Source organism: Camarhynchus parvulus, chromosome 1A (genome assembly GCF_901933205.1).
Source record: "Camarhynchus parvulus chromosome 1A, STF_HiC, whole genome shotgun sequence".
NCBI lineage: Eukaryota > Metazoa > Chordata > Aves > Passeriformes > Thraupidae > Camarhynchus > Camarhynchus parvulus.
The window spans coordinates 28,568,941-28,595,749 of record NC_044586.1 but is presented as its reverse complement, the minus strand read 5'-3'; the positions used below and the strand labels follow the sequence as shown (position 1 = coordinate 28,595,749).

The 26,809-nt window shown below is 41.8% G+C and overlaps 1 protein-coding gene across 1 annotated transcript; it reads right to left on the bottom strand.

Moving 5' to 3' along the window:
- Window positions 1–770: 770 nt before the first annotated feature.
- On the bottom strand, window positions 771–21,233 carry UBE2N (ubiquitin conjugating enzyme E2 N). Its single transcript, XM_030961077.1, has 4 exons — window positions 21,117–21,233; window positions 3,471–3,717; window positions 3,148–3,288; window positions 771–2,479 (listed from the first exon to the last, which is right to left on the bottom strand). The coding sequence occupies exons 1-4, from the start codon at window positions 21,144–21,146 to the stop codon at window positions 2,439–2,441; spliced, it is 459 nt and encodes a 152-aa protein (XP_030816937.1). The 5' UTR covers window positions 21,147–21,233; the 3' UTR covers window positions 771–2,438.
- Window positions 21,234–26,809: the final 5,576 nt, after the last annotated feature.

The window sequence follows — 26,809 nt, the reverse complement described above, 5'->3', positions numbered from 1 at the left end:
GCTGCATTTGCTTATCAGCTACAATGGCAGGTGGAAGAGAAATAACTGAGTTTCACATAGAAACTGGGAATATACACCTATTTAACTGAGGAAAAGCTTTTATCTTACTGGCTTCAAAGAATTTAGCCTGTCACACATTCCTTGGCACAAGCTGGAATGAAATTCCCAGCTTGATTTTATACAGGGCTCTTAAAAGAGGTTTAAAAGTAAAGTAAGTATTACTTAATATACATTACCTGGGTCTGGATTCATTCTGCCTATAAAGATAAAACTGTTTAAGTGCCAGCTCAGGTCTTGTTTCTCTACTGAAGGGAGGGAAAGCCACTCTCAAAGAGGATGCTTAGGTGGGTCTGACTGTCCTCTGGGGGTGCCACCAGCCCTTGGACTAGAGACAGAGCTGAGGAAAGCTGCATATGTAGTGTAAGATAAAGCATTAAGAGGTAGGTGAAGTGAACCCAGAGTCTACAGCACAGCTCACTTATTCTCAGCTGCCTGCTACAGAAGTTATCTATGCTAGTAGCAGATCCAGGACATAGCCCAGCCAGCCCCAAACACACATTTGTAAGAAGAGAGGGTTAATGGTGCTTACCTCCACTGAAGAACAAGCTACAAGCCCTGGACCAACTTTGGCTTACATTCAACACAGAAAGTACTTTTAAAATAGTTTTTTTATTACTCAGTTTGGTGAAAAAGTTGAATTCTGAACCATTCTTCAAACATGTTGGAGAGAACTTTGAGGGACAATAGCAGTTACTAACCACTGCAAGCACTGTCTGTTGGAAAACACAGTTTTAATAGATATTCTTCATCTTACATAAGAGCACAATAAATACACCACATTCTATAAAAATTTCAGATGATACTAGAGGAAGAAGAGGTGAAAGAGGGAGAAGACCAACAGACTACATAACCATGCCCCTGGATTGCACGACAAAACACTCCCTACTGCAACCACTACAAGCTGTCATTTATGCATTTCAGGTTGGCCTTGCCAAAAGCTTTTAAGCTTTTTGGTTGGTTGGTTGGTTGAGTGAGTGAGAGGGCTTGGGGAAAGGAAGAGAACAGAGATACAAGAAATGAAGGGAAGCAATTAGATGGGCTCCCAGAAGAGATACTGGTCTCCTAGACAGGATGCATACACAAAAAACAAGGATGAGAAGGAGTTTTTTCATCACTTTCCTTCCCTCCAATAAAGAAGCTTTGCTGCTATTTAAGCTGACCAGTTGCTCAAGCAAGTAGCTTAATAAGGCTTGTAGAGAAAAAACAGTGGTATGAGTTGCTAGCTGTAAGGGGCTAAGCAGACATCAGTCAATACATAAGCTGGCTCTAACAGTGGTTCTACACATGGGAATTTCAAGTTAACAGAGGGCAAGAATTTAAAGAAGTTAGAAAACCATGCTGCTATGCAGATACTCATAATTAGTGCTGTTGTTTGCTCTCCACCTCCTACTTCATTCTGGTTATGTCCATGAAAACACACATCGATGCATTGCTAAAATTAAGGTTGCAACTGTTCCATCAGAGACTTGTTTCTAAAAGTCACTCCAAATGCAATTTCATATTAAATTGGCCATGTAAGGTCACCCACATAACACAAACCAATAAAAAAGTCAGGAAACAGATGAAGAAAAACAAATAAAAACCCACAAAAAAATCCCTTGTGAATTCCCCCTCTTTACTGTTAAATCTGTCAGATTGGTGAAGAAAAATTGTCAATTCTGGACTAAATTTTTTTAAATACGATTGTCACAGAGAAATGAAAACACAGCAAAAGAAACTATACAAAAGGCAAAGTAGAATAACAAAAAATATTTTACTAAAACATAAGATTTACAGGAGATTTTCCAGACAAGCCATACAAAATGGTCACAAGCTTTTTCTTGGAGGGATTTTTCTACACTTGACAGCAGAATCACTATAGTATTAGTGAAGGTGATGGATGTTTAATGTTCCCATTTTTTGTTCAAACAATGAAGCTTGTCCATCTACAGCATCTAAGTTAGACTGGGCTAGAGGGTATATTCTAAAATATAACTGGTTAGCTGCTTTTACCAATGCAATTAGCATCACCATAAAAAGGGAGGAGGAGCCCACAAAATTAAAACAAAAAGCCCCGCAGCTAACCCTGCCTACCTTCATTCACAGTGCTTATACTTAAACCATGACGGGAAAAATGATTACAAGCAGAGATGTGCTGCTGCTTTCAAATAATTTCACAACAATCCAGATGATACTTCTAGCCTCTGCTCATGCGGTACAATAGTGAATTAGGACAAGACACAGATTTGCTAATGTGCATTTAATCACCAAAGGACTGAAGATGTCTGGGCTTTTATTCTGTAATGTTTCTAAGACTGTGTCCATTAAATGCAAACAAAAAAAGGAAGAGGTCTTGGCAGAACAGGAGAAGTGATGCACACTTGATGTTCAAAGCGCATTTAAATATTATTCATGGCATATAGCCTAGTCCATGCTCTGGCTGTAAAGAAAAAGAAACACTTTTAAGAAAAGATGCAGTTTTCAGGCTTGATTAAAGTAATTTTAAATTCATATCCTTAAAGATCTCTTTTACAACACTGCTGCAAGCACACAAAACGTATCAGTCCTAACATTTTAAGTGCAATTTTGAATTCCAGCAGCTGTCAACTTTTATATATTATAGAAGCAGTCTGACAGCAGTGGATTCAAAAGTGAAGAGGCATAACATAGCAACTCTTCCATTCCACTATAGCCTGCAACAGATACAATATCAGAGATGTACTTTCCAGAACCTGTTAATCCATTCCTTAAGCCATAGAGGACAAGCAGTAGAATGCTCCTTCATTTTACCAGAACTCCAAATTAGACAGACTACCAAATTAGGACCATTACACAGACTAGCACATCAGGACCATCAAAATCCAAGATAAAACAGATCAAGAGAGCTTCTTCTTCTATCAAGCCTCGCAGACTTAAAAACAGACCACTGCAGGCACATTCAGGGCACCTGGACTATGACTGTATGCAGCAATGTTTTGTTTCTTCAAGTTGCAGACATAAAACTAGAGGTCACGCTTTACACACCATTCCTAAACCTAGAGAAAAAAAAACCTAGACAGTAAGCCATTCCTAAACCCAGAGGAAAAAAAAAGTTAGAAGATACATCACCTGTTTCTATGGCTTGGGCTTCATTGGTCTTCCATTGCTCAGCTACATCATTTGCTAGTGGATCATCTGGATTGGGAGCACTTAACAAAGCCTGGATTGATAGCAGAACTGTACGAATCTGCAAAGCTGGGGACCATTTATCTGAAGAAACATTTATAGCACTATGAAACACCATATTCACCACAGTCTACAGAAATAGAAAGTTTTTCCAGATTAAAGAAGAAGCAAGATATTCTTTAAACACAAGAAAACTCTTTTTAGGGTCAACTTACAAACATCGGTATTTAATATGGTAAGAAGAAAGAAAACATAGTACCACTTACCTTTCAAAATATCTAAACATATTCTTCCCAGCTTGTCTACATTAGGATGGTAAATTTTGGTCATGAAACGTACTTTAGGAGCTGCCATTGGATATTCTTCCGGAAGGAATAGTTCAAGTTTAAATGTCCCACCCTCAAAGGGGGAATCCTGTGGACCTGCAATGACCACATGAAAATAGCGTGCGTTGCTTTCATCTGGCTCTGCTTTTATCCCAGGGACTGGCTCTGCCAGCAAGCGCTGGGTTTCCTACAAGAAAAGGAGACAATGAAACAAATAAAACCCATTTAAAATAAACATAGAAACCGTAATATCTGTAACAAACCATTTTAAAAGCAACAAGCATTCATTTAGCCTATATTAACAGAAACTGTGTTAAATTCCTCAAAGTCAAAGAACATCAGCAGAAAGGAGACAAGGCAGGGGTAAACTGGTACCCATCTCCTCTCAGATCCTCACCTGCTGTGTGTTTCTCTAACACATAGTAATAGGTAACTCAGCTGCCTCGATTCTCTTTTGACTGAACTATTACCAAGCTGCTGTGTTTTTCTCAATATACTTAAAAGCACTTTAAAGAATACCACAATTAAAACACCAAAGGCATTTCCCATTCTATCTTAAATAAAAACTCCCATAAGTGAAAAGCCAAAAGGATTAATCACCCACAGGAAGTGTTCAAGGTTTACTCTTAACAAGAGTGGACTGGTTTATTAAGCTGAACATTTGTACTGGAATCAGATCCAACTTTGAAGAATTTAAAGTGCTACTCTTCTGCAACACTAAAGGTGTATTTTAAGGATGTTTTATATATTTAAACATATAGATGCATAAATAGCTTTGGTGTGAGCACTTTCAGCCTACATATAACCATGTTTAAAGTCACCCTAACAGACAGTAGAAGACAGTCAAGATGTTCTATAAACAGTAAAATTAGGGAAGACCAGTCTCCTACAGGGACTTGGTTTATTTGTTGCTCCATTCTTCTGCCAATCCTACCTCAGGCACCAAGCTGTGACCACAGCTAAGAGCTGCCCACCCTGCTAATGCACTGAGCAGACAGACCAAGGCAGGTACATTTTCCTTTCCTCAGCTGCCTGTCTTCACAAGTCTTATGGGCACCATTCTAGCTCTTATAAGAAAGATCCCAAGGCCAAAATGGGCAAAAGGACACTAGGTATGGACAAAAAACTCCTGCTAAAGTCTCATTTCCTCACACAATTTTAGTCCCATTTCCTCTTTCCTTCTAAGAGAGCTTTTACTGTGTACACTTAATTTTTTTCACCACCTTCCTGTGTTGGCTTTCACAAAGAAAAATTATCCTACTTCTACTGACAGAAGATGTCAACTTGTAGGTGTAACATTATTTTACTATTTCAGTTTTATAGCATATTTATTCTACATGTCTACAATAGCACTTCCAAGGATGGAGCATCCACAACTTCTCTGCACAACCTGTTCCACTATCTCACCACCCCCACAGGAAAGAATTTCTTCTTAACATCATATCTAAACCCACTCTCAGTTTGGAGCCATTTCTCTTGTCCTGTCAGTGTGCACACCCTTACAGTTAGCCTCTCTCCAATACAGTAAGTCTCTATACAAGCACAAAGCACACAGATTACCTCTACTTAGCTAAATAAATTCTTCAAACCTAGCTGCAAATACTCTTGCAGAAATAAGTGTACACAGCATTAAAGTGATATGGCTGTCTTGATGCAGTTAAATAATACCTCATTTTACAAAAACTGATCAGTACATAAAGAAGTAAAGTCATGGTAATTAATTCCAAAATCCAATTACTCATCTCTGAATTGTCAAGGTCCTACAAATTATAATATAGAATTTATTACTGTGTATATTTGCAAACTTAAAACTAAGTATCTCTGGTATGCTTCCTTGTTGCAACTACATATTGTCTACTTATCTGCATAGACTTTAGATGCCACTTACACACCTCACTGGAAGGCCATCCAAGCCTCTTAGAGCTGTCTACATTTATTTCTGTGAGTGTATTTATTTTATACACATAATTTTATAACTTACTCATTTGTATTCTGCTGACTATTTACTTGTACACTAATTGTGTAGAAAAGCAGTCATAACAAATTCTGATAGTTTACATTCAGTGGTATGAAAAGTCAGTAAGAAACTACACATAATCCCTGAAATGCATAAACCATTCTCAGTTTCTTTCAGCAAGCTGTCAGTATGAGTGCTGCCTCAGGTAAATGGGACAATTTGGGTCCCTGTCTGTGAAAGACCACATACTGTTGGACAGCTCTGGCAGAGGAAAGTGTCTTTCGCTAAACATAAACTAATGTGAGCCAACTGAAAACTTTAAAATAAGGAACTTACGGAAAAGACCAATTTTTCAACTTTTTCACAGCTGGACTTTGCCAGAGATGTGCCTGTAAGCAAACTGTGGCTTTGGTTCTGATGGGCACACTCAAAGACTATTTTTTTAATATTAGGGATAACACATTTTAATAGCTGGGCTGATCTCAGCCCTCCCCAGCTCCCCCTCAGTCACCCCAGTCCCCAGACTGCATCCCTAGTTATGCCAGGATGCTGACTGTAACTACACTGGGGAGCCAATCCTGGCTTAAAATACCCCAGAATCAGCAGCTCTCTGGCAGCAGCATCAGCACTTCTACCTGCCAGCAGATCTGAGGGAGCAGTGCCTGGCTACAAGCTGCACATTCTGCCACTAAAAACCATTTGTCAGTACACAACGGGAGAGCCCATAGATGAGAAAAACAACTCTTTCAATGCAGGCACCCCATAATACCCAAGGGGCTGTACCACTGTGAGCATGTCACCCTGCTCAGAAAGCCCTTCATGCCCCCACATTCTGCGACTGTGGTCACCTTGCTACAAAACACCCCAAAAAAGGGGGGGCCAAGAAGAGCATTTGTGCTGCATACAGCCACTCAAGTACTGAGCCTACTCTGAGCCCACAGAGTAGGCTCAGAGTAGACTTGGGGAACATCAGTGTTAGATGAAAATTCCAAAGAGACACACCTTGCTTCCTGCACTGTGCACAGAGCTCCATCACTACCCATGTCATTGAAGCTGTTTCCAAACAGAAATGAGGATGAACACCTGTGAGGGAACTGGCTGACACTCATCTGTCACACCTGCCAGGCTCCACTGCAGCAGAGAGCAAGCACCAGGCTAAACTCCTCCAAAACACTCAAAATGAAAGGCCGTGATCCCATGAACACACATCACTGCCTTTGTGCACAAGTTTCAGAAAATACTTTTTGTGCAAGAGCTTCAGAAAACACACTTGTGCGCAAGCTTCAGAAAACAGCTTTTTAGAGCTGTATAACACAGACAGGCTTGATAGACTGCAAGAAACACAGCAAAAATGCCGTTTATTGAGAGAATGTGCAATGTTTGTACTTAAATACACCAATACCTCCTAAATTCTGACAGCAAATAAGGGGTTTGTCCTGCAATTATGAAGACATTAACAATAATATCTTAAATATATTTGGGGGGACACCATGGAAAAGGAACAGAAAGGGAGAAATTAATCAAAAAGTTACATTGTAAGGTCTAAGCATATAAAATGCTTAAATATACAACTAGGCCCAATTCTAAAGTGATTACAGGGACTTGATTTCCACATATTAGGGTAAGATGGACACTTGCAGACAGGCTGATAACTAAAATAAATTTGATTTGCCATAAAACTTGCAAAAATAAGTCATATTTGAGAAAAAATTGTGCGTATACAAGCAATGCTATGCACCTGGTCAGGAAGCTTACGTGTTTATAGATTTTAATTCTTTTAAGTGTACATTATCAATTAAAAAAACAAAACACCAAACAGACAAAACCCAACCAAAAACAAACAGAAAAAAATACTGCAAAAAATAATGACTTGCCTCCCAGTACATCACCCACAAGGGAACGACGAGAGATGGACAAAACAAGGAAATGTTGAACTACACATTGATCTTACTCTCTAATTCCCAGAGGGTGGCTACCCAATGAAAATAAGTCTCCCAAGCACATTTAAATAAATAAATGAATGTTTAATTTCTTTTCATTAAACTTTTAACTTACCACCTTTATTAACTCATCAGGATGATTGAACACATGTAATACTTGACTTCCCACGTTTTTTTAGACAGACTTTCTTACAGTTTTTCAACCGAAGAAGTGAGTTTTATGCACTCTGTTACTTCCTCTTTTTCCCCCAAAACTGCCTTCAGACCCTTCTTCCAATTTCAGCTGTTCTGTATGTTTTGTAAGCTGTCAATGGCTAAGGATAACCAAGCTCAGTGCTTGGAGGGGAAGACATGAACAGCTCCAATACTACTACTGCTGTTAGGCCAGCTTATTCCAACCAAGTGTATACCACCCTTGCCCAGCAAAATTCTCTGACAATAAGGATAAAAAGAGCTGAAACACACAAACATAGACGTGCTAAAAAGGACAAATAATAAATTCAGAGAAAACTGGGTTTTGCAGTTCTGCTGCTCATAATAAATGTTTTTACAATAGAACAGTTAATTTTGTCTCCAACAAGAATACAAACTCCCATCAAGTTCCAGAACTGTATTATGTAGTGGTTTTTATTAGCTCTCCTCGAGCATACTGAAGTTTCACAGAAGACATTTCAGCACATATTTTGAAAGCTCTAGAGCCTTCACTGAAGTTTCCCATGCTGCCATAGGCAATTATCTATCTGTCATACTCTGCAATGTTTTTAGATTGAGATTTCTTCTCACTCCTGTATTTACTCCACTTTTTCCAATTCCAAGTAATGTAACAATTTTAATTTACTAAAATAAATTAATAAACCCAAAAAGATACATGCCAGTCCATACTTGAAAAAAACCACATCTGACAATCACAACTGGTTATGCCTCCCCCCTTTTTATGCCTTCCCTTTTTATTTTTAATTAAGTGGTTAGAAAACACATAAGTGTTGAAGGTGTTTTGACAAGCAAAAGCAAAGCTTTCCTTATTAACACAGGTGGCCTGAAGCAGAGTGACAGATGATACTGATGGGACAGATGGTGTAGCTGACATTCTGCACAGCTATTCTTCTATGAAGACATTAAATTGAAAACTAATTGTACCTGAGGGGGAAGAAACCCTCAACCTGTTTTTACAATAACATGTGAGGATAGGAAGCCTCAGGAAGAGAGAGCATTGTGATCTTTAGAAAAGACCAGCAGAGCAGGAGGCAGGGGTGACGGGTTTTTGAGTTTGCCAAGACTAAGAGAAGCCACACAATGAGGAGAGATGGATCTGCAGGAGAGTAGGTTTCATTCATCTTTGAGCTATTGCTTAGTTATTCTGCTTTCAGTCAAAGGGGGAAAAATGTTACTGAAAAGCAGACATCACCACCAGGATTCTCCTTGTTCATACACACAGAGTAAGACAGAGCACTTCTTTAAGGAAGTAATGCTTCCATACAGACATACAGAAAAATCAACTGCTAATGAACATGGAGATATGAGCAAGCATACAAAGGAGAAATCCATTAGAAATACACTATTTCAATCACTTTCAGTCTTGCAAAGGTGTTTACAAAGGCCTCAAGCTGTCAAGGTCTTAGTCAAAACAACTAAAAAGATTTCTGTGTGCTACTCTTTTGAAAAACAAAAAAAAGCTACTTCAGAAGTCTCGCTTACTATCAACAGACTAAGGCAGGACCAAACAAATAACTACAAATAGATAGTGCCAAAATACAAAAGCAGCAAATACCAGAATCAGAAGACTCACCTACGCAAGTACTTGCAAAAGAACCCCAAAGATTATTTCTTACCTTGCAGAGCCACTGCAGCTGAACTGTAAAGCTTCTCTGTCTGGCAGAGACCACTACAGTACTGAAGGAAGAAATTCTGGCATGGAATTAGACAATTTTAAAAGCTTCTTCATTGCTTTTTAGAAAGGAGAACTATTTTTTGCTTGGAAAAATAGTGCAATTCTGTTCCCTGTGCTATGGCAATAGTTAACCACCACAAATTTTACACTGCCTGCCAAGCGACGTGGCTAAAAGAGTTAGGAACAAATCAACATTGAGCACCCATAAAATATGTGACCTTTAAAGCTACTGTGTGAATGCCACTAGAATTTAAGAGAAGCTTGCCTGTGAAGTCAGCACAAACTAGCTCAGAGAAGAAATCCAAGCTCCATATCTCTAGACAAATGTGCTTTGCTTAGTAATTCAGCTACCTGCATTTTATTTTCCTGATACTCCAGTTTTCTTATTTCACATTCAATAATACTGCTATGCAGATTACTTTAATAAATAAAACATGCTGCTTATTAGTCCACTAATACTGTGGTCTCAGTGAGTGTTACAATTGAAGGAACACACTATTTTACAGAATGGTCTTCTGGTCCACACTATCCTTTAATATCAGCTGTGAAATCACCTAGTGAGCTCTGTAAAATCCATAAGAACAAAGGTAGCTTAGAGAAATCATACCACCTTACAGGGGCTGAATAGTGTAAGGTGATAAATGATCAGCCACTGCAAAAAGGAAAGAAAAAACCCAAATTTGTGGTGCCTTTCCAGTTCAGCCTATTATGCACTTTCACTTTTGCCTGTATAGCTGTCTCTTGACCTCATGGTCTAACATAGCAAGTGCCCAATCTGGAAGAAAAGAAAAGAAAGGGAAAAAGTCATTCAAGAGAGAAGAGTCCCTGACGCAGTGCACCAGATGTTCCACGCCAACAGCTGTGCCAATAAAAAGCAGGGGGCAAACACATGCTCTCAGAAGCATGGGAGAAGATTCCTTTTGCTGAAAAGGCTGGTTTAGAGAGCTGGGACTGCAGTGTAACCACAGCGGGATACCAGCGTAACAGATTACTATTCTGTAACCAACCTAAAAAGGAAATGCAGAGCCTTCCACCTCATTCCAAAGGAAGAAGCTTAACTACCAACTAGACTAATTTCAGTAACAGATGGTAAACTACTAAATTAAAAGTCTTCACCCATCTATAAAAGTCTTAAACACCAAAGACTCTGCATATCTATAACAGTTATCTAAGAACCTTTAATAACACTAAGACTACAGAAAAGCATCCTTATGGCTAGCAACTTTATGCTAGTACCTTAAAAAGAAGTAATATCATTCAGAGGCTGACATATCTGTGATAATATTATTCTGAAACTTCAAAACACAAAACATTACTAAAGGCCTCTTACATAAAGAGAAAACACTGCAGGTCTTAAAGCTGTTAAGTATCTGAAATGGCACAATACCATATCGTTATACAAAGTCTCAGGGGAATGATTCTTTCCTCATATTTTCAGTAGCACATTTACTAGCTCAATTCTCTCAGCAGTAGTCAAGCAATTTTCCTTCCGTACCACATTCCTACAACTTTGTCAGGCCAAGGCAAGGTACAAGTCCTCTCTAATCTGTCAGACAATGAGAAAGTGTAGGCAGAATCTACCCTTACTTGTAGGTTCAACTAACTCTACCTTTATTCTGAACAGATCAGGGAATACAGATGATGCATGTGGACTTAATCTACAACAGGAATTACAGCTCAAGTATGAGTGTTTACTGCTGCCACCTTGCCAGAAATTACCTTTCTGCAAATCTACTGAGAAAGCCCACCCTGACAGCATCCTCAATGCAACTCAGGAAAAGTGAGCTAGGTCTTCTTAACTAGACCTTTAATCTGAAAAATGCTGATTGACAACATAAAAACTCTGCTGCCATCCAGCAGAGGACAGGAACTTCCAATAGAAACCATGGAACAGCTGGCACTGGCTGTGGATAAAAGCATCTTCCACCAGTACAAATGAAAAAAGTCTGCACATCCCTTGACAAGTTTCTTCCACAGGTGCTACAGGAGAAGGTCTCAAAACAGGCAGTTACCACAGTTTTTGGTTACCCTGGCCATTTACAAAAGGAACAACAGGATGCAATGCAACACTGTAGGAACAGTCCCAAAATGGCCAAAAAGAAGTGTTACTTGTAAAATTAAAAAGGCATCCCAATTGAAAGAAATCCACATCAGCTTGCTCTTTTTAATTTGGTATGATCTAATTCAACTGCATTACCAACTGAGCACATGTACAGGGTGTATGTGTCAAGCTGCTGGCAGCAGAGGGGCTCCAGGGGTGACCTCTGTGAGGAGAGGCCAGGAGCTGTACCTCACCATACACAGCCAGCTCCAAAAACATGTCAAAGGACATGGGTGAACTCATCAGCCAAGCTGGTGGCACACCTGAAAAAAGTATTTAAGAAAGGACAGAAAACAGCACCACACAGAGAGAACAGCAAGGGGTAAAAAAAAAAATTGTGTGCAAAACTAATGTGAACAGCAAGGCCAGAGAAGGACAGTAAGGACAAGCTCCAGGCACTGGTGCAAAGATTCCCTGGAGCCTATGAAGGATCACAGTGGAGCATACACACCTACTTGTATCCCATGGAGTGGACCACTCCAGAGCACAGGAAAAGCGTGAGAAGGAAGGAACAGCAGAGAGGAGCTGTTGTAGACTAACCAAAAAACCCCATTCTCCACCCCCTTACATCCATCAGGGACAGGCAAGCTGGGGAGCAAGGAGTGAAGGACTGAAGCTGAGTACTGGAAAAGGGTGGCAAAGCTGCTGTTTTAATTTTCTCTTTGTTTCTCATCATCTAATTCTATCTTACCTGGAAGCAAATTAATTAATTAATGTGCCCCAAGCAGAGGCTGTTTTGCCATGATGATTATCAGTAAATGATCTTTCTGCCTTTGTCTTGACCCATGAGCTTTTCCTTCTTATTTTTTCTCCCTGCCTGGTGGAGGTGGGGAGAGAGTGTGGCTGGGTGAACACCTGGCCAAGGTCAGCCCACCTCATCATAAACCACACAGTACTTTTTAATCTGTGTTTGAGATCTTGTATCCAGAACCACTTTTAGAGAGAATGCAGTAGACAGTTTCAGATTCTACATATGATACTGAAAATTAAGAATTTTTGAGGAAGAGATGACAGACTTAAAATTAAAACCACTAGCTCCATTTCCTGCTACTGTTGAAATAATAACACTTATCACTTGCAGGATATCACACATAACAATTTATGTGGGAGAAAATGTGATGAGGAAGAGGAGAGATCTTTCAGTTTAACTGATTGCTCATCAGTTATTTCAGTATTTGCTTCCTAAAGGAGTTCAGACATTTGCTGCCAAATCCTCCAGGAAGATTTCTAAAACAGATGAAAAGACACTACCAATAGCAAAAAACACAGGTGTTTTTTTTTTTAAATACACCTAAGTTCCACTAATTTTTAGTCACTAATATTTTTTTTAATTACACCTCAGGTCCACTAATTTTAGTTCCACTAATTTTAGTCATTGAGAGTCGAAGTCCTTTGTTTCATTCTTCACTGGCTGTTGAGTTTACAATTACATCAAATTGCTTTTCTACCCACCATTTCAGCATGGTTCTCAGTCCTTCTTGATTAACTTCACTCACGTCTGTAACTACCTCCACCATTTCCTTTCCTCACAAAATGCAAGTTTGCCCAAATGGGAAGCTTTAACTTCTCAGCAGCAGTGCTAATTTGAACAGTCATCCTTCCACATACTCCCCTCATCAGCCCAAATGTTTGTAAAGTCAAATAACAGATGAGATCACAGAACTGATTTGGTTTAAGAAATAACCTTTACTGCAGAGTTCTGAGCCAAATCAGTTCCTCAGTCTAAGTTCACCTCAGAAGCACAAAAATTTTTGTGCCAGCACAGTCCAAACTGAATCTGTTCATACAGTAAGCTGTTCAACCTGAATCAGAACCATAGAACAGCCTGGGTTAGAAAGGACCTTAAAGTCCAATTCCCTTGCCATGGGCAGGGACACCTTCCACTAGGTCAGCTTGCTCAGAGCCCCATCCAACCTGGCCTTAAACACTTCCACGGATGGGACATCCACAACTTCACTGAGCAACTTGTTCCAGTGCCTCACCACCCTCACAGTAAAGAATTTATTCCTTACATCTAATCTAAACCTGCCCTCTTTTAGTTTGAATCCACGTCCCTTGTCCTATCCCTATATGCTCTTGTAAAATCCTTCTCCAGCTCTTTTGTAGGCCTCCTTTAGGTACTGGGAGGCTGCTACAAGAATGAGCCAGATCGATCACTTCACAAACTTCTGGTTAAGCTAATTTCACTAGGGGGTAACTTCTTCACTTTGTGCAGCTCTCTGCAAAAGACAGAAGTACAATAACCAACGGCAGCATTTCAACTGAGATTACACAGAGAATACATTTCTTTCATACTTTCATTCTGACCGCAGGTAACCCTTGCCAGCTACCTGTGTCATTACCTTCCAACTACATCCAATAGTCCAGATTCATTTTGGGGTATGAAATAGAAACTTAAGGCTTTAGTTAAAGCACTACACTGGCACAGGGACAAGTTATAATTACTTGCCAAATGACAATTCTTTCCTGTTTGACTGTGATAAAGGGGAAGATCACACTGATCTCCTTCACGGAGGAGTGATAAATTGCACACAAGAAGGTAAAAAAGCATGCACATTTTTGCTTTGATTTTTGAGGGGGAGGCAATAAGAAAAAGTGAAACTTATCAGTCAAAACTGTCTTTTCTATGTAGGGGTAAAGTTGCCTCAGAAAACTACAAAGATTTAATTCAAAACTTAGCGTTGCATTACATCACATTTTGGCACAAATTCTTCCAGGGTCTATCAATTCATTAGCTACAACTATGTAAAGAACTGGCTGTAACCAGCGTTACTGAAAACAAATTGGTTACCTAAGCAGATGTCATATTGTCAGAGAGATTTCCGAATGTTTACGTTAAAACTGTATCACTGTAAAACAATTTCACTGAAGAAAATTTTCTGAAAATAACATTACCTTTTAGGACAAAGAAAAAAAATAATTAGCACCAAAGCCCAATAAACTGTAAAGTAAGGGTCAAACATCATAAATAGGAGGCTACACTTTGGTTCACAAAAGCCAGCCTCCACACGAATTCTCTTCCCTGCCATATAATCCCCAAGAGTCAGCATTCCACATGCCCCCACTTCCTGGGCTCATTACTGGCTTGTACATTAATGCTTCTACCACCCTGCAGGTCCCCAGACTCCGTCACTCGCCCCAACTGTATCCAACACCACCTCCCAAAAAAAAGGCAAGGAAACATGTTCAAAGTGTCAACATGTCAAAGGCACCAACTGTAAAAAAAAAGAATATAACAGTGGTACAGCAGATTTAGAAAACATCATCTAGTACTCGACATACAGACAGTTGTCCAACAAATTGATACTACAGCTCTGCTAAGCAAGCACTGTAAATGAACTCTGGATTGCTCACAATCCTCTCACACACTTCTGGCTCTCTAAATCCCATCACCACACAATTTTAACCACTGCACAACCGCTCGCAATGAGATGAACACAAATGTATTCCAGGTAACAGTGCCTCCTCAGAAGAAAAATAAAGAAAAAACCAACCAGAATCTACCCACTCTTGGAAGAAGACCTTGTAGCCAAGCAGCAACATGAAGAGGAGCATTTTAAGGTGAGCAGCAACCCCCCCCCGAGAATGACCTCATTCTCGAGTTTTCCACAGCAGATTACAGGATTTTGGGACTGTGAACCTGAGATCCTATGCAAATTCCTAAAGGATTATCTATGTGATAGCACAGATAGAGCTTTTCATGGTGCATCTCCAGCTATTGTAAAGCAAGGCATAACTGAATTCACTAAGCTAAGAGTGTAAACCACTCCTGCAGTTATCCTGATGGAGCACATTTGCACTGGAGCCCTGCATTCATATACGGTGCAGAGCCAACAATCAAAGTGTGATTAATGCAAACAGTATCTCACACTGAGCTTCTGCCCAAATTCTGTCTATACTGGGTGTGCATGGCAAGGGTCTGGTAGTGGGGCAGGCCCACTGAGGTGCTTCTGTGAGAAGCTGCCTTCCCCCACGCCCAACAGAGCCAGTGGCAGCCAGCTCCAAGCCAGACCTGCCCCTGGCCAAGGCTGAGCCCATCAGCAATGGTGGTAGCACCTCTGAGGTAATATATTTAACAAAGGGAAAAAACCCACAACCCGGGCAGCAGCAGACAAAGAAAAGAGATTATGTGAAAACAACTCTGCAGACACCTAGGTCAGTGCAGAATGAGAGGGAAGAGGTGCTCCAGCTGTGGGGGCAGAGATTCCCCTGCAGCCCATAGACGACCCCATGCTGGAGCATGTGGATGCACTCATAGGAGACTGCGACCCCATGGGAAGCCTACAGTGGAGCAAGCTCCTGGCAGGTCCTGGTGAGAGAGAAGTCCATGCTGGAGCAGGTTTGCTGGCACAATGCGCGACCCATGTGAACTTGTGACCCACACTGAAGCATTCTGTTCCTGAAGGACTGCACCCTATGGACAGGACCCACAGTGGAGGAGTTCATGAAGACTGCAGCCTGTGGGAAGGACTCATGTTGGAGAAGTTCATGGAGGGACCTCATGCTGGAGCAGGCAGAGTACAGAGAGGAAGGAGCAACAGTGAAAACGTGTGATACACTGAACACAACCCCCACTTCCCATTCCCCTGCACTGCTGAGGGGTAGGAGCAAGGAAAATCAGGAATGAAGTTGAGCCCAGGAAGAAGGGTGAGGTGTGGGGGAAGCTGTTTTAAGATTTAGGTTTCATTTCTCATCAACCTACTAGGTTTTGATAGGTAATAAATTATATTAATTTTCCCAAGTCAAGTCTGTTCTGCCCATGACTGCAATGGGCGAGTGATCCCTCCCTGTGATTCTCCTGACCTAGGAACCTTAGGTTGTACTTTCTCTCCCCTGTTCAGATGAGGGGAGGGATAGAGCAGTGTCCAGCCAGGGTCAATCCACTACACCATCTATGGCAAAATTTGCAACTTGCTTCTCATTATTAATTCACCAGTCACAAGTAACTAAAAAAATGTGATTTTGTTTTGTACTACTACACAAAACAAATTTTGATGATACTCTAAAAGCCATCTAAACATAACAGACATATACAGTATAAAACACCTGCATGCAAAGCAATAAAAATCCATTGGTTTACTATAGGTTTGTGTCTCAAAGTTGCTCAAGTATTATACAAGATGGTCAAAACAGGATTATTGTCTCTATCTGGGTTATTTGCTGGGGTTTTCCTCAGTTTTTATTCTACAGGGTCTACTGAAAGCTTCTTTAAGGAAAAGGCTGTGAAAAGTTACCAGTGTCCTCTGAAAGATCTGTTATTAAGACACCACATTTTCTTTTTAGAACTTAACCTGACTAGACCTAACTGGAAGGTTTTCTTATCCTCTAGGCCTGAGCCTTCTTCTCAGCTTCCCTCCCCTGCCTGCACAAAGCATCTGTCCTGCCAAGCTCCAGGCTCCCAGTACCTGCCTGTACGCTCCTCCCACTATCCCAGCCAGCCCAGACCATGTCGGTCACCTGGCAAGGAAGACTCAGTGAGGGCTGCAAAACAGTGCACATACTACCTTTCTGCACTTGGGGGGAAGGGGGAGACAGGAGCAGAGGAGCAGGGAGAAGATGGTTTTAAGAAGAGTACAAGAACACCTCTGAAAATTCCCAAAATGTTCACCCTTCTATCAAATTTTAAGTTATCCACAACATTCAAATGGCATACAAGATGCAAAGAGACATTACATTCTCTGATAAATGTCAGGGAACAGCATTCTTCAGAAGTAATGTTTTCTGTGCCTAACCACCATCCTAAGAAATACAAAACACCACAAAAAGGTATTAGGTTTACCTCAAGCTTTTGTTATTTAATTTTTTTAATTCAGGAAATAAAAAAGGGGTCAGACATGTCACAGAAATCAAAAAGTAGCAGTGACTTAAATTTTCATGTGGAGACAGAAGACCATGCCTCAAAAATCCAAAGCTTTCAAGAAAAAGTAAGAAACTTCAAGTTGGCTGCCAGTAACACTTCTAAAGAACTTCTAGAAAGTTCCAGTTGCAGGATAAATGCCTGATTTATATTAGAAAAAAACCTCAAATATATAAGGCTGATTATACTGACCTCTACTACAGAATGCACTAAGAGCCTAACATCATGCACACCAAGAGAATCTCCATAAAACCTCACAGAAATTTTACATTTTGAAGCAGTATTTTGTAGCTAGCAATCCAAGTGTTCCCAGAGTTTCAAAAAATACAGCAAGCAGGAGTTCACTGCAGATAATGGAAATAGCTTCACACAGTAAATAGCAAGGAATGCGTATCTCAAACACCACAGCATCGTGCAGGGGAGGAAACCAAAGCCTCTGTAATTTAACACTGATAAATTCATTAGAAAAAAAAATCTGAAGTAGCCTCAGCTACTGCTTCAGATGCTTATTTCATGATAGGAGCAGCTGCAGTGATTGTAACAGAAGCGCTAATAACAACCGGCTACAGTCAACTTAGAGACCTGTGCATCAAATCATGAATGATGAGATCACTGCAGCAATGAAAACAGCAGAGAAAAAAGCACTTTAAAAGATGATACGGGGCGATATTATCCATTCCATTCACATACTCTGACTGCACTTGACACAGCAATGAGGTGGATTGAATGTCAGCCAAGAAAAAAATTCAGATGCAATTCAATTCCTTACTCGACTGGAGGTACGTGACTTTGCAACATGGGAAAGAATCAATGTAATAAGCGCTTGAAAGTAAAAGTCACTGGGCTTATTTATGGTCTGTTGCAAAGGCTCACCTTTTAATACTGGAAATAGTCACTTTTTGGAAAGACGTTTACAGCATAAAAACCACACATCTATGTATATGTGCCAATAACACATCTTAATTTTATCTTACATTAATAGGGTTTCTGTTGTCAAGATGATTCTCATAGGACCCTTGGTGTTGAACTACTGAAGAAAACAGAAATACCTCTTCTCTATTCACAAGACACAAGGTTTTCCAATTCTGATTACATCTTTAAAGATTCAAAACTACATCAATGTCTTCTACTCCACCATTTGTAATGTGCTAAAAGTCATAACCCTAAACCAAGTCATCTTTTGAACCTACAGACCATTCCTACACATACTTTATTAAAGTCCGTTTCTAAGTAATCTGAGGACAGGAAATTGGGAATAATTCTGTATCTTCTGCAACAACTGCTTTACAACACCCATACTGTCACCTTTTCATTGAATTTGAAGAAAGTATTGGAAACATAACCAGAGCTCTTGCCGCTGCAAGGAAAGCTCCTGCTCTCCTCCTGGGCTGGATGACGGCCTGCACATAGCAAAGGCGCAGGCTGAGGAGCACAGGGCTGCAAGTCAACCTGAGCCCGGCCATCTGCCAGCAGTCGCTCAAGACAAGGAATGCCAACTGCATTTGGAGCGGCCAGCTAGGCTCAGGACTTCATTGCAGTCCAAATACACCCTCCTAGCCCCAAGCAGCCATCCATAGTCTCTCTTGGATGACAACACAAAGGGGGCATGTGGCAAAAAGGGAGATCTTTTCCTAAAAGTAACCTACGCCATTTATTTATCATGAAATTTATTACTGTGCACAGCATGAAGATTTAATTTTCTTTACTGGAGTTATTTTACTGTTACTCAGCTATTTCCTATCTCTCTCTTCCATTTCTTTCCCTGATCTTTCAAATTCTCACTAGCAACTGAGTTCAGTGCCTCCTCTCACTCTAAGGCATCCAGAATAGGAAATTTAACACTAAAGTCAAAATTGGCATGACAATTCTCACTCAAGACTCCTGAAGACTTTAGCAGGCATGGTTCTGGGACCGCACCTCTGCAGCTGTGATATTTCAAGATATGACTTTGCACATTTTGAGGCTGTAGTAACTAGTCAGACTCAAGTCCTAGATCATAGGCACATGTGGCAACCTAAGGCATGCACAGCACAGGAGCTGAAGACCTGATCATCTAACACAACCAAGCCAAGATTTAGTAACTCTAGGCTGGCTGCAGACAACTTCCAACGCACACATTGAAATACCCAACCCATCATATGTCTACGGGGGATCCTTCATAGAAAATCTGGAGTTTCTAGGACCCTTTTTAGCCCTCCATCTTTCTTCTCCAGGAGGAAAAGAAACAGTCCCACATCACCACACATCTTTGAAGTGAGCTGTGTAAATTGTGCCAGCATTTCTTTCTAGAAAAGCATGAAGAAAATAAAAGTACCAAGAACAAAATTTACACATCAGCATAAGTAGGCGCACTTCTCAGCTGTATTCTGGGGACGTGTCAAGAGCAATGAAAATTTAACGCAGACACCAGCCTCATGACTGAGCTCTTACTGCAACCCTGTGATAAACACTGGTTCCACTGTATTATGAATCACTGTTCCCTATCACACCTGAAATTCATTCAGATTAGCATGCTGTGCACTCAAGCAGTTGGCTAGGCATCAACATCTGTAAGATTGGTCTTTATTTTTACTACTTACAATTCTGAGCACTAATCGTAGTTTAGTTTTGTTTCACAGAAGATAAATGCTACTTCTACCTTATTTTACCTCATCATCTCTATCACCTACTTGATAACTTGATTTCTTAGACGAAATAATTGTATTTTTTTATCCACTATTTAACACTTTCTAAGTTATTTACAATGGTTTCCAACCGAGAAAGCTTCACAGTGTTAAAAACTAACATCCATTCACTGTAACAAGCTATGAGGATGCTGTCATTTCCTGTGAGAGCTAACGAACCTTACCGGAATCACTTAATAACTTTTGTAAAGAGAATGACCACTCATTCGAGGGCTTCGTTTCACACCATTACAGACTGAGTACGAGACAGCAGCACAGCAGGAGCACCCACGTGAGCTACAGGACCGAGCTATGTTTTCATACCTTGCAAGACAGCTACCTGTATCTCCAGTAAGTGACTCCAAATTACTTATGTCTTAAGCTGGAACTGAATTCGGAGGATCTGCTGAAAGTACCCCAAAGTTAGGAGCCCTTGCAAAGCTGGGCAAATCAAAGTCGAAACGTGATACCGAACGGCCAGCACGGCACGTTAATGGGTAAGGGCCGACAGCTCCGAGCAAGCTCCGAGCAGTAACCAGGCTGTCCCAGCGTGTACCCCCGGTGCCAATGTCCCTGTGGCCCAGGGTTACTGCTCGCTGTGGCTTGTCCCTCACCGCACAGTAGGAAGCCGAGCTCGGCGCCACCGCCGCCCTCCCCCGGCCCAAGCACGCCGAGAGCTGCGCGGGGAAGCCGGGGCCTGGCGGCAGCTCCCGGTGAGGAGCGGCAGGGCGGGCAGAAGACAGAGGGGGGTGTGCCGGGTGTCTTTAGAGCTCCGGACCCCGGCAGATGCGCACATACCGGCGCTCGGCAGCACCGGGGGCCCAGGGGCGCCGCCGCCGCCCGGGCGATCCCCGCAAAGGGCGCGGGCCCGCGCCCGCCGGGAGGGCCTGGCCGCTCCCGCCGCCCGCGCACGCCGACACAGCGGGCGGGGGCCCCGCGGCGGCGGCGGGAAGCGGCGGGGGCGCGGGCGGGACGGCAGCGAGGCGCCCCTCGCCCGGCAGGGGGCGGGAGGAGGCCGGGGAGACGGCCCTGCCCTAGCGCGGCCCTGCTCCCGGGCACCGGAAGCGGCGGCCGGCGCGGCACAGCGCTGCCCCAGGCGCGGGAGCCTGGCTCGGCGCGCCCGACCCTCCCGGCGGGGCATGGCGGAGCGGCGCGCGGCGGGCAGGGCGCGCGGCCGTACCTTGATGATCCTGCGGGGCAGCCCGGCCATCTTGTCTCGTCGGTGCAGGCTCGGGGCGCGCCTCCGCTCGGGGCGCGCGCACGGCCGGAAAGACCCGCGCCGCGCTTCCTGCGGCACCGCCCTGCGCGCGTGACGCCGGGAAATGTAGGATAAAGGGATCGGCACGATGGAGCCGGTGTGAGGGGGTTGTGCGTGTGTGTTGTCCGCGCCAAACATCTGCCCGGCCCTGATTGTTAGCTTCTGTGGGAGTCCCAAAACCTGCCTCAAAGATAGCTTATAACATCAGCACCTAAAAGATAAGGAGCTACTGAGACAGTCTAGCAAAGGGCCACAAAGGCGATGAGGGTCTGGCACATCTCCCTAACGAGGAGAGACTGAGGGAGCTGGGCCTGTTCAGTCTAGAGAAGAAAAGGCTGGAAGGGATCTCATCAAAACATAAAAATATTTCAATGGTGGGTTTCAAGAGAATAGAGCCAGACTATTTTCAGTGGTGCCCAGTGACAGGACAAAGAGCAATGGCCATAAACTAAAACACAAGAAGTTCCATCTCAAAATGAGGAAGAACTTCTTGAGGTTGAGGAACACACTGCCCAGGGAGGTTGTAGAGTCTCCCTCTCTGGAGACATTTGAAACCCACCTGGACATGTTCCTGTGTCACCTGCTCCTGGTGATCCTGCCTTGGCAGGGGGTTGGAAATAGGATCTCCCAGCCCTAACAATTCTGTGATCTTTGTCTTAATAACACCTGGTTAGTGAACCTCCTTCTTTATCAGCAGAAAGAGGACTATTGTAAATGTTGGAGTTTAATTACTGCATGAGCATACTAGGACATTACTACAGCTTCATAGTAATAGTAACATCTAAGAATGTGCATCATTATTTATGGGAAATAACAGCACAGAAAAATGAACTAATTTCCCAAAAGTTACTAAGCAGGCCAGCAGCACAGCCAGGAATAGAACCCTATGTACATATCATTCCCTGTCAAGTGTTTTCTTCTGGTTTAAAACAGGATATAATTTCTGTGTCTAGCTCTGGTAGGCAGTAAAGTTTTCTGGCAATGGCAAATCTAGGAGAAAGACTCCATGACTCCAACACTTATTTAGATATCAAAGCATCTTCATTGGGCCATACCCTCAAGACAAAAGTAATTGGAAAATTATGTATTTTCTTACAGTGCATGCTGAATTACTTCTCTTTCTTTGTTTCTGCCTTTGCCCTTTTTTTTTGTTTTTCTCTTTTACACTTCTCACAGAATATTGTCCATTAAAGGACTGGCATACATAGAAGAAAACACAGGCCAAAAGTTTCTTGAAAGTCTGTGAGACACAACAACAGAGTGAAGCACAGTTGGCTCAAATAAATAAATGCTCATTGGTGTTGAATTCAGTGGTCCCTTTCAAGTGTTGTAGACCGGGATCCTTGCTTCAGTTGGAAGCTGCAGCAAGTCAATCTGGCTTACTATGTTTTGACAGCTTGTGTTGCACAATAAGTGGTCTGTCACATCCTGGGAGTTTTCATTATACTTCTCCTTCTGGCTTCTTTTATGAAAGGGCTTTTGAAGTCCACTTGATCGGGAGATGGCAGTGAATAAAAACATTGATTTCTGTTGTCATATCTACAAAGATTTAGATTGTTCTCCTAAGCCATTTTAGCTCCCAGAAAGACTGCTGCAGAGATCCCTGAGTATCCATATTGGATAAAAAGCCATCCAAACTAGCTACTCCAGAATACCAACTGTAGACTGTCACCTGTAGTCCCCATTCAAATGGGCCTTCATTCCCACAGCCCAACTCCACCAAGGTCTGCCTCCACAGTGGCTGTTGAGTGTGTAGTTTCATGTCAAGGGCACACCACTTTTTATTTGCATTGCTGCTAAAGAGGGCTGCTCCCCTCCTCCTATGCCACACACTGCTGTTCCCTCAGCTCACACCATGATCTCACCTAAGATGAGCTGATCAAAAGCACAAATGGTTCCTCAGTGAGCTGCTGTGAACCTCAGGCAGCCACACAGCTGTACAGGTAAGGCATAAACAAGGACAGGCACCCATACCTGAAGGTGTGAGAAAAGGACAGTCTATAGTTCCCTGCATTAGGGGTAGTGTGAAACCACATACTTGAGGTTAAGTTAGACCAAACAGCTGAATCAATCTCAAAAAGAGGGCTTCTTTCTTCCCCTTCCCATGTCACTCCTACCTTCCTTCCTTCCTTACACATGGCATTTTCCCTGCTGTTCATTCTGCTGAGCTGATGCAATACACTAACTTGGCAGAAAAACAGCCATTCAGTCTAGGCTTCTGCTGGACTGATGAATTGATTTGTCTTACAGTGGGGTCTGGCGAGCCCCAGACAACAAAAGGTAATGGAAATGGGAGTGAAATTGTACCTGTAGTGTCCATGAGTAATTAACTCAGCTTGGATGCCCCTCAGCCTTTTGGAGAAGCTGCAGGCAGCACTGAGGTCCTGCTCCCTTTCCCTGCCCTGTATTCCTGATACACTCTTGTCATTGGTAGTATCTACTGGGGTATAGGGGGTTGTTGTTGGGGGTATTTTTTGGCTAAGTTACCCTTCTGACCAGCTGACTGAGGCATCAGAGCTGGCACAAGCAGCAGGAAGCAGGGTGAGATGGTGCAGGTGTAGGGCCATCCCCTCCTGCAGCAGTGATCTGTTCTCTTGGCTGAGCTGATCTTGTCCCACTGTCCCACTGCACAGGCCAGGATGGAGAGCACAGGGTTCCTTCCACAAATCTGTGATTATCACACCGTTGCCGGGATTACAGTGGTTCCAAGAACAAAATTAGGCAACCACCTTATTCACCAGCAGTGTTGTATAATGCTACTACAGGCAGGGAAGGTAAAGAAGTAATTGCAAGTAGGCAATTAATACACCCAGAACAATTCAATACAGCTGCTGACCATCTTCCTGTGACAGCTTCTGCTGTCATCGAATTACCATCAAATTACTCACTGAGTGGGTGCATTCAGGCCAGCTGAGCCTGTGGCTGACTAATCTTATTTCCTCCTCCTAGCCCTCTTTGCAATCTTATAGAAGTTTTAGTGTAATTACAACTCTCTTTCAAACCTCAGATTCTTCATTTTTGCATAAAAGCATTTTTATATTTTTACCAAGTATTGTAGAAAATCTGTTCTACAGCAAAAAACAGATGGATGTATGTACACATGCAGAATGAATATTCACAGTAATATCCAAATTTTATATTAAAAATGTTCAGTAAATCCCAGAGTAATGTCACAAGAGTTACTATGATGCCTATGTACAAAGGGGGAAACTAAGGCACAGAAATACAGTATTTTTCATTTAGCAGTAATTTAAAGTGTCATTGGACAATTTCAGAATTATCTGAACTGGCGGGACTGGGTGAAACTGTACTGAGAGAAGGAAAAAAACCCACCAGCTATACATTTTACCAACTTAGAACATCAAAATGGGATGCTATGAGTAGCAGCCTTCATTGTAGCAAATAATTTTTGATTTTTTTCATTAAGTGGCTGCTTGAATAGAGACAGTATTGTTTCCTTGAACTATGGTAATCAACACAAATTATTTAGGCTGCATATGACTGCTGAGGCACTGTAGTTTTGTCATCTGTTATTTACAGTTGCAGCTTCCTCCTTATCAGTAACAGGATGGAGCAGTGATGAGATGGTGTGAGATATGCTAAAGAATAAGGAGGGCCTACTAACATAAGCCTTGATGTTTACTCTGGGTGTTTACAGACTGACTTAAAACAGAAATCTGTCTGTCTGCAACGTAACTTGAGAAAAATTGAGAATTAAGACCATGACTAAACTACAGTGTCTCATTAGAAATTTGATTTCTACATTTATAGGATATCCTCACAGAAATTAAGAGACAGCATTTCAGGAGTGGAGACCCATCCATCCCCATTGTGAAGACACAACTTTGCAATGAAACACATTAATCCATTCATTCACAAATTCAGGTCCACTTCTAGGTATGATTGTGTAGTACCTTGCCAGTTTAAAAAGAAATAAAGGAAGCCAAATGCTTATTCCTAGGAATATTTTGAAACATTGTGGTTTCTGTGAAAACAATAAATGTGTATTATATTCACTTTGCCAATGATCTAGCCTGAATGATTTTCCTAAGAAACAATTTCCTAAATATGCCACTGCAGCAAAAGAGCTGGAACAGCCTGGTCCTAATTTTCCATTTCTCAGAAGGGCTGTGTGTGTGTGTGTGAGTGTGTGTGTGAGTGTGTGCAACTGCTCACACAAAACCCACACCAGTGCAGATGATATCTCTGATTTATAAACTTGTTCATCTAAAACAGAGCAAACCAACATAGTGCTGCCTTCATCACTGCATAGTGTTTGCAGCCTAACTATAGCTTAGCCACCTGATCAGTTGGAGATTTCCTGGAGAAGTTTTGTAATTGACTGTTGGAGTAAGAGCAGGTTGATGGTTTATCTAAAGTAAGAGAGCAACCTGGAAACAAAACTTCCCAGATTTCCAGAGACAGGAAGTCCCAGAGGTCTGGAACTCAGCAGTAGTGCCTCCATAGTATCTGCAGAGGAAACAGAAAGAACAATCTTCCTGCTGAGCGAATACAGACTGAGCGACTCTCCCCTCTTTGCTGTCTACAAGCTGCTGAGACAGGCAAGAGCCTTGGCAGTTATTAATAACCCCATCTCCAGACATGCTGGAGAAGTGTGCAGTCACACTTCTGAGCTGTCCTTAAGCAATTCCCATCTCCCTTTGGAAAGCTGTAATCTGTCAGAACATGCTGCTAAGAATACATGCAGCACATTATGCGTCAGGGAGGGAGTAGACCTCATCTACTATCTCCTAAAAATCTTTTTATAGAAACTACCTAAAAATAGCCTGGAAGCCTAACACAGTATGTGGTTCAGCTTTTAAAAAATAAAAATAAAAGTTCTTTGGTACCTTCAATTGCAACTTTTCAGAACTAGGATTTAAGTTACAAGATTTGTCATTACAGAGATGTTCTAAAAGCGCACATTGCCAGAATAAAATCCTTACAGAAAAAAGTATGTCATTCAAAACAGGCAGTACTGACTGTAGCTTCAAATTGAAGCTTTTGTTGATCTTTACAATCTCGTTAATGAATTAGCTTCTTAGCCATTAACAACTCAATGCCACCAGCCTATAATATCCCACCATTAGGAGACTTGTTGGTCACATTCATCAGGAACATTAGAAACTACTTTTTCAAACTTGTGTCTGAGGAGAGCACATGTATCTGCAAGTGTGTGTCTGTATGCAGTCCTCAGGAAGTACGTATGGCACTGGAGAGTAAAAAATTTTCTTTATTAAAGCAAATAAATTGATGTAGGAAACAGTAATGTAGGAGCACCACAGAAGTCTTATATTGTAATCATGACTGGTATACTCAAGCATATCAAGTTTTAGTATTTTGTATTGGGAGACAATTTCTAAGGGGCTAGGGAGGTTTTTAAATTTTTTTAGGAGTTGCAGCTCCATATAGAAAAGATTTTTAAAAAGTGTCTTGCTCTGGAGAAAGAAACAGGTGAAATTTACAGCAGTCTTCAGCTGTAAGGGAGTTAATTTCAAGTTTTCCAATGCACAGCAAAGAATTTTTGTCTCCTGCATGGGTGAACAATGTCCTTTTGAGAAAACAGCTAAGAATCAGAGTTTTCAACCATAGCAATCATCATCCCTGAGTTTAGG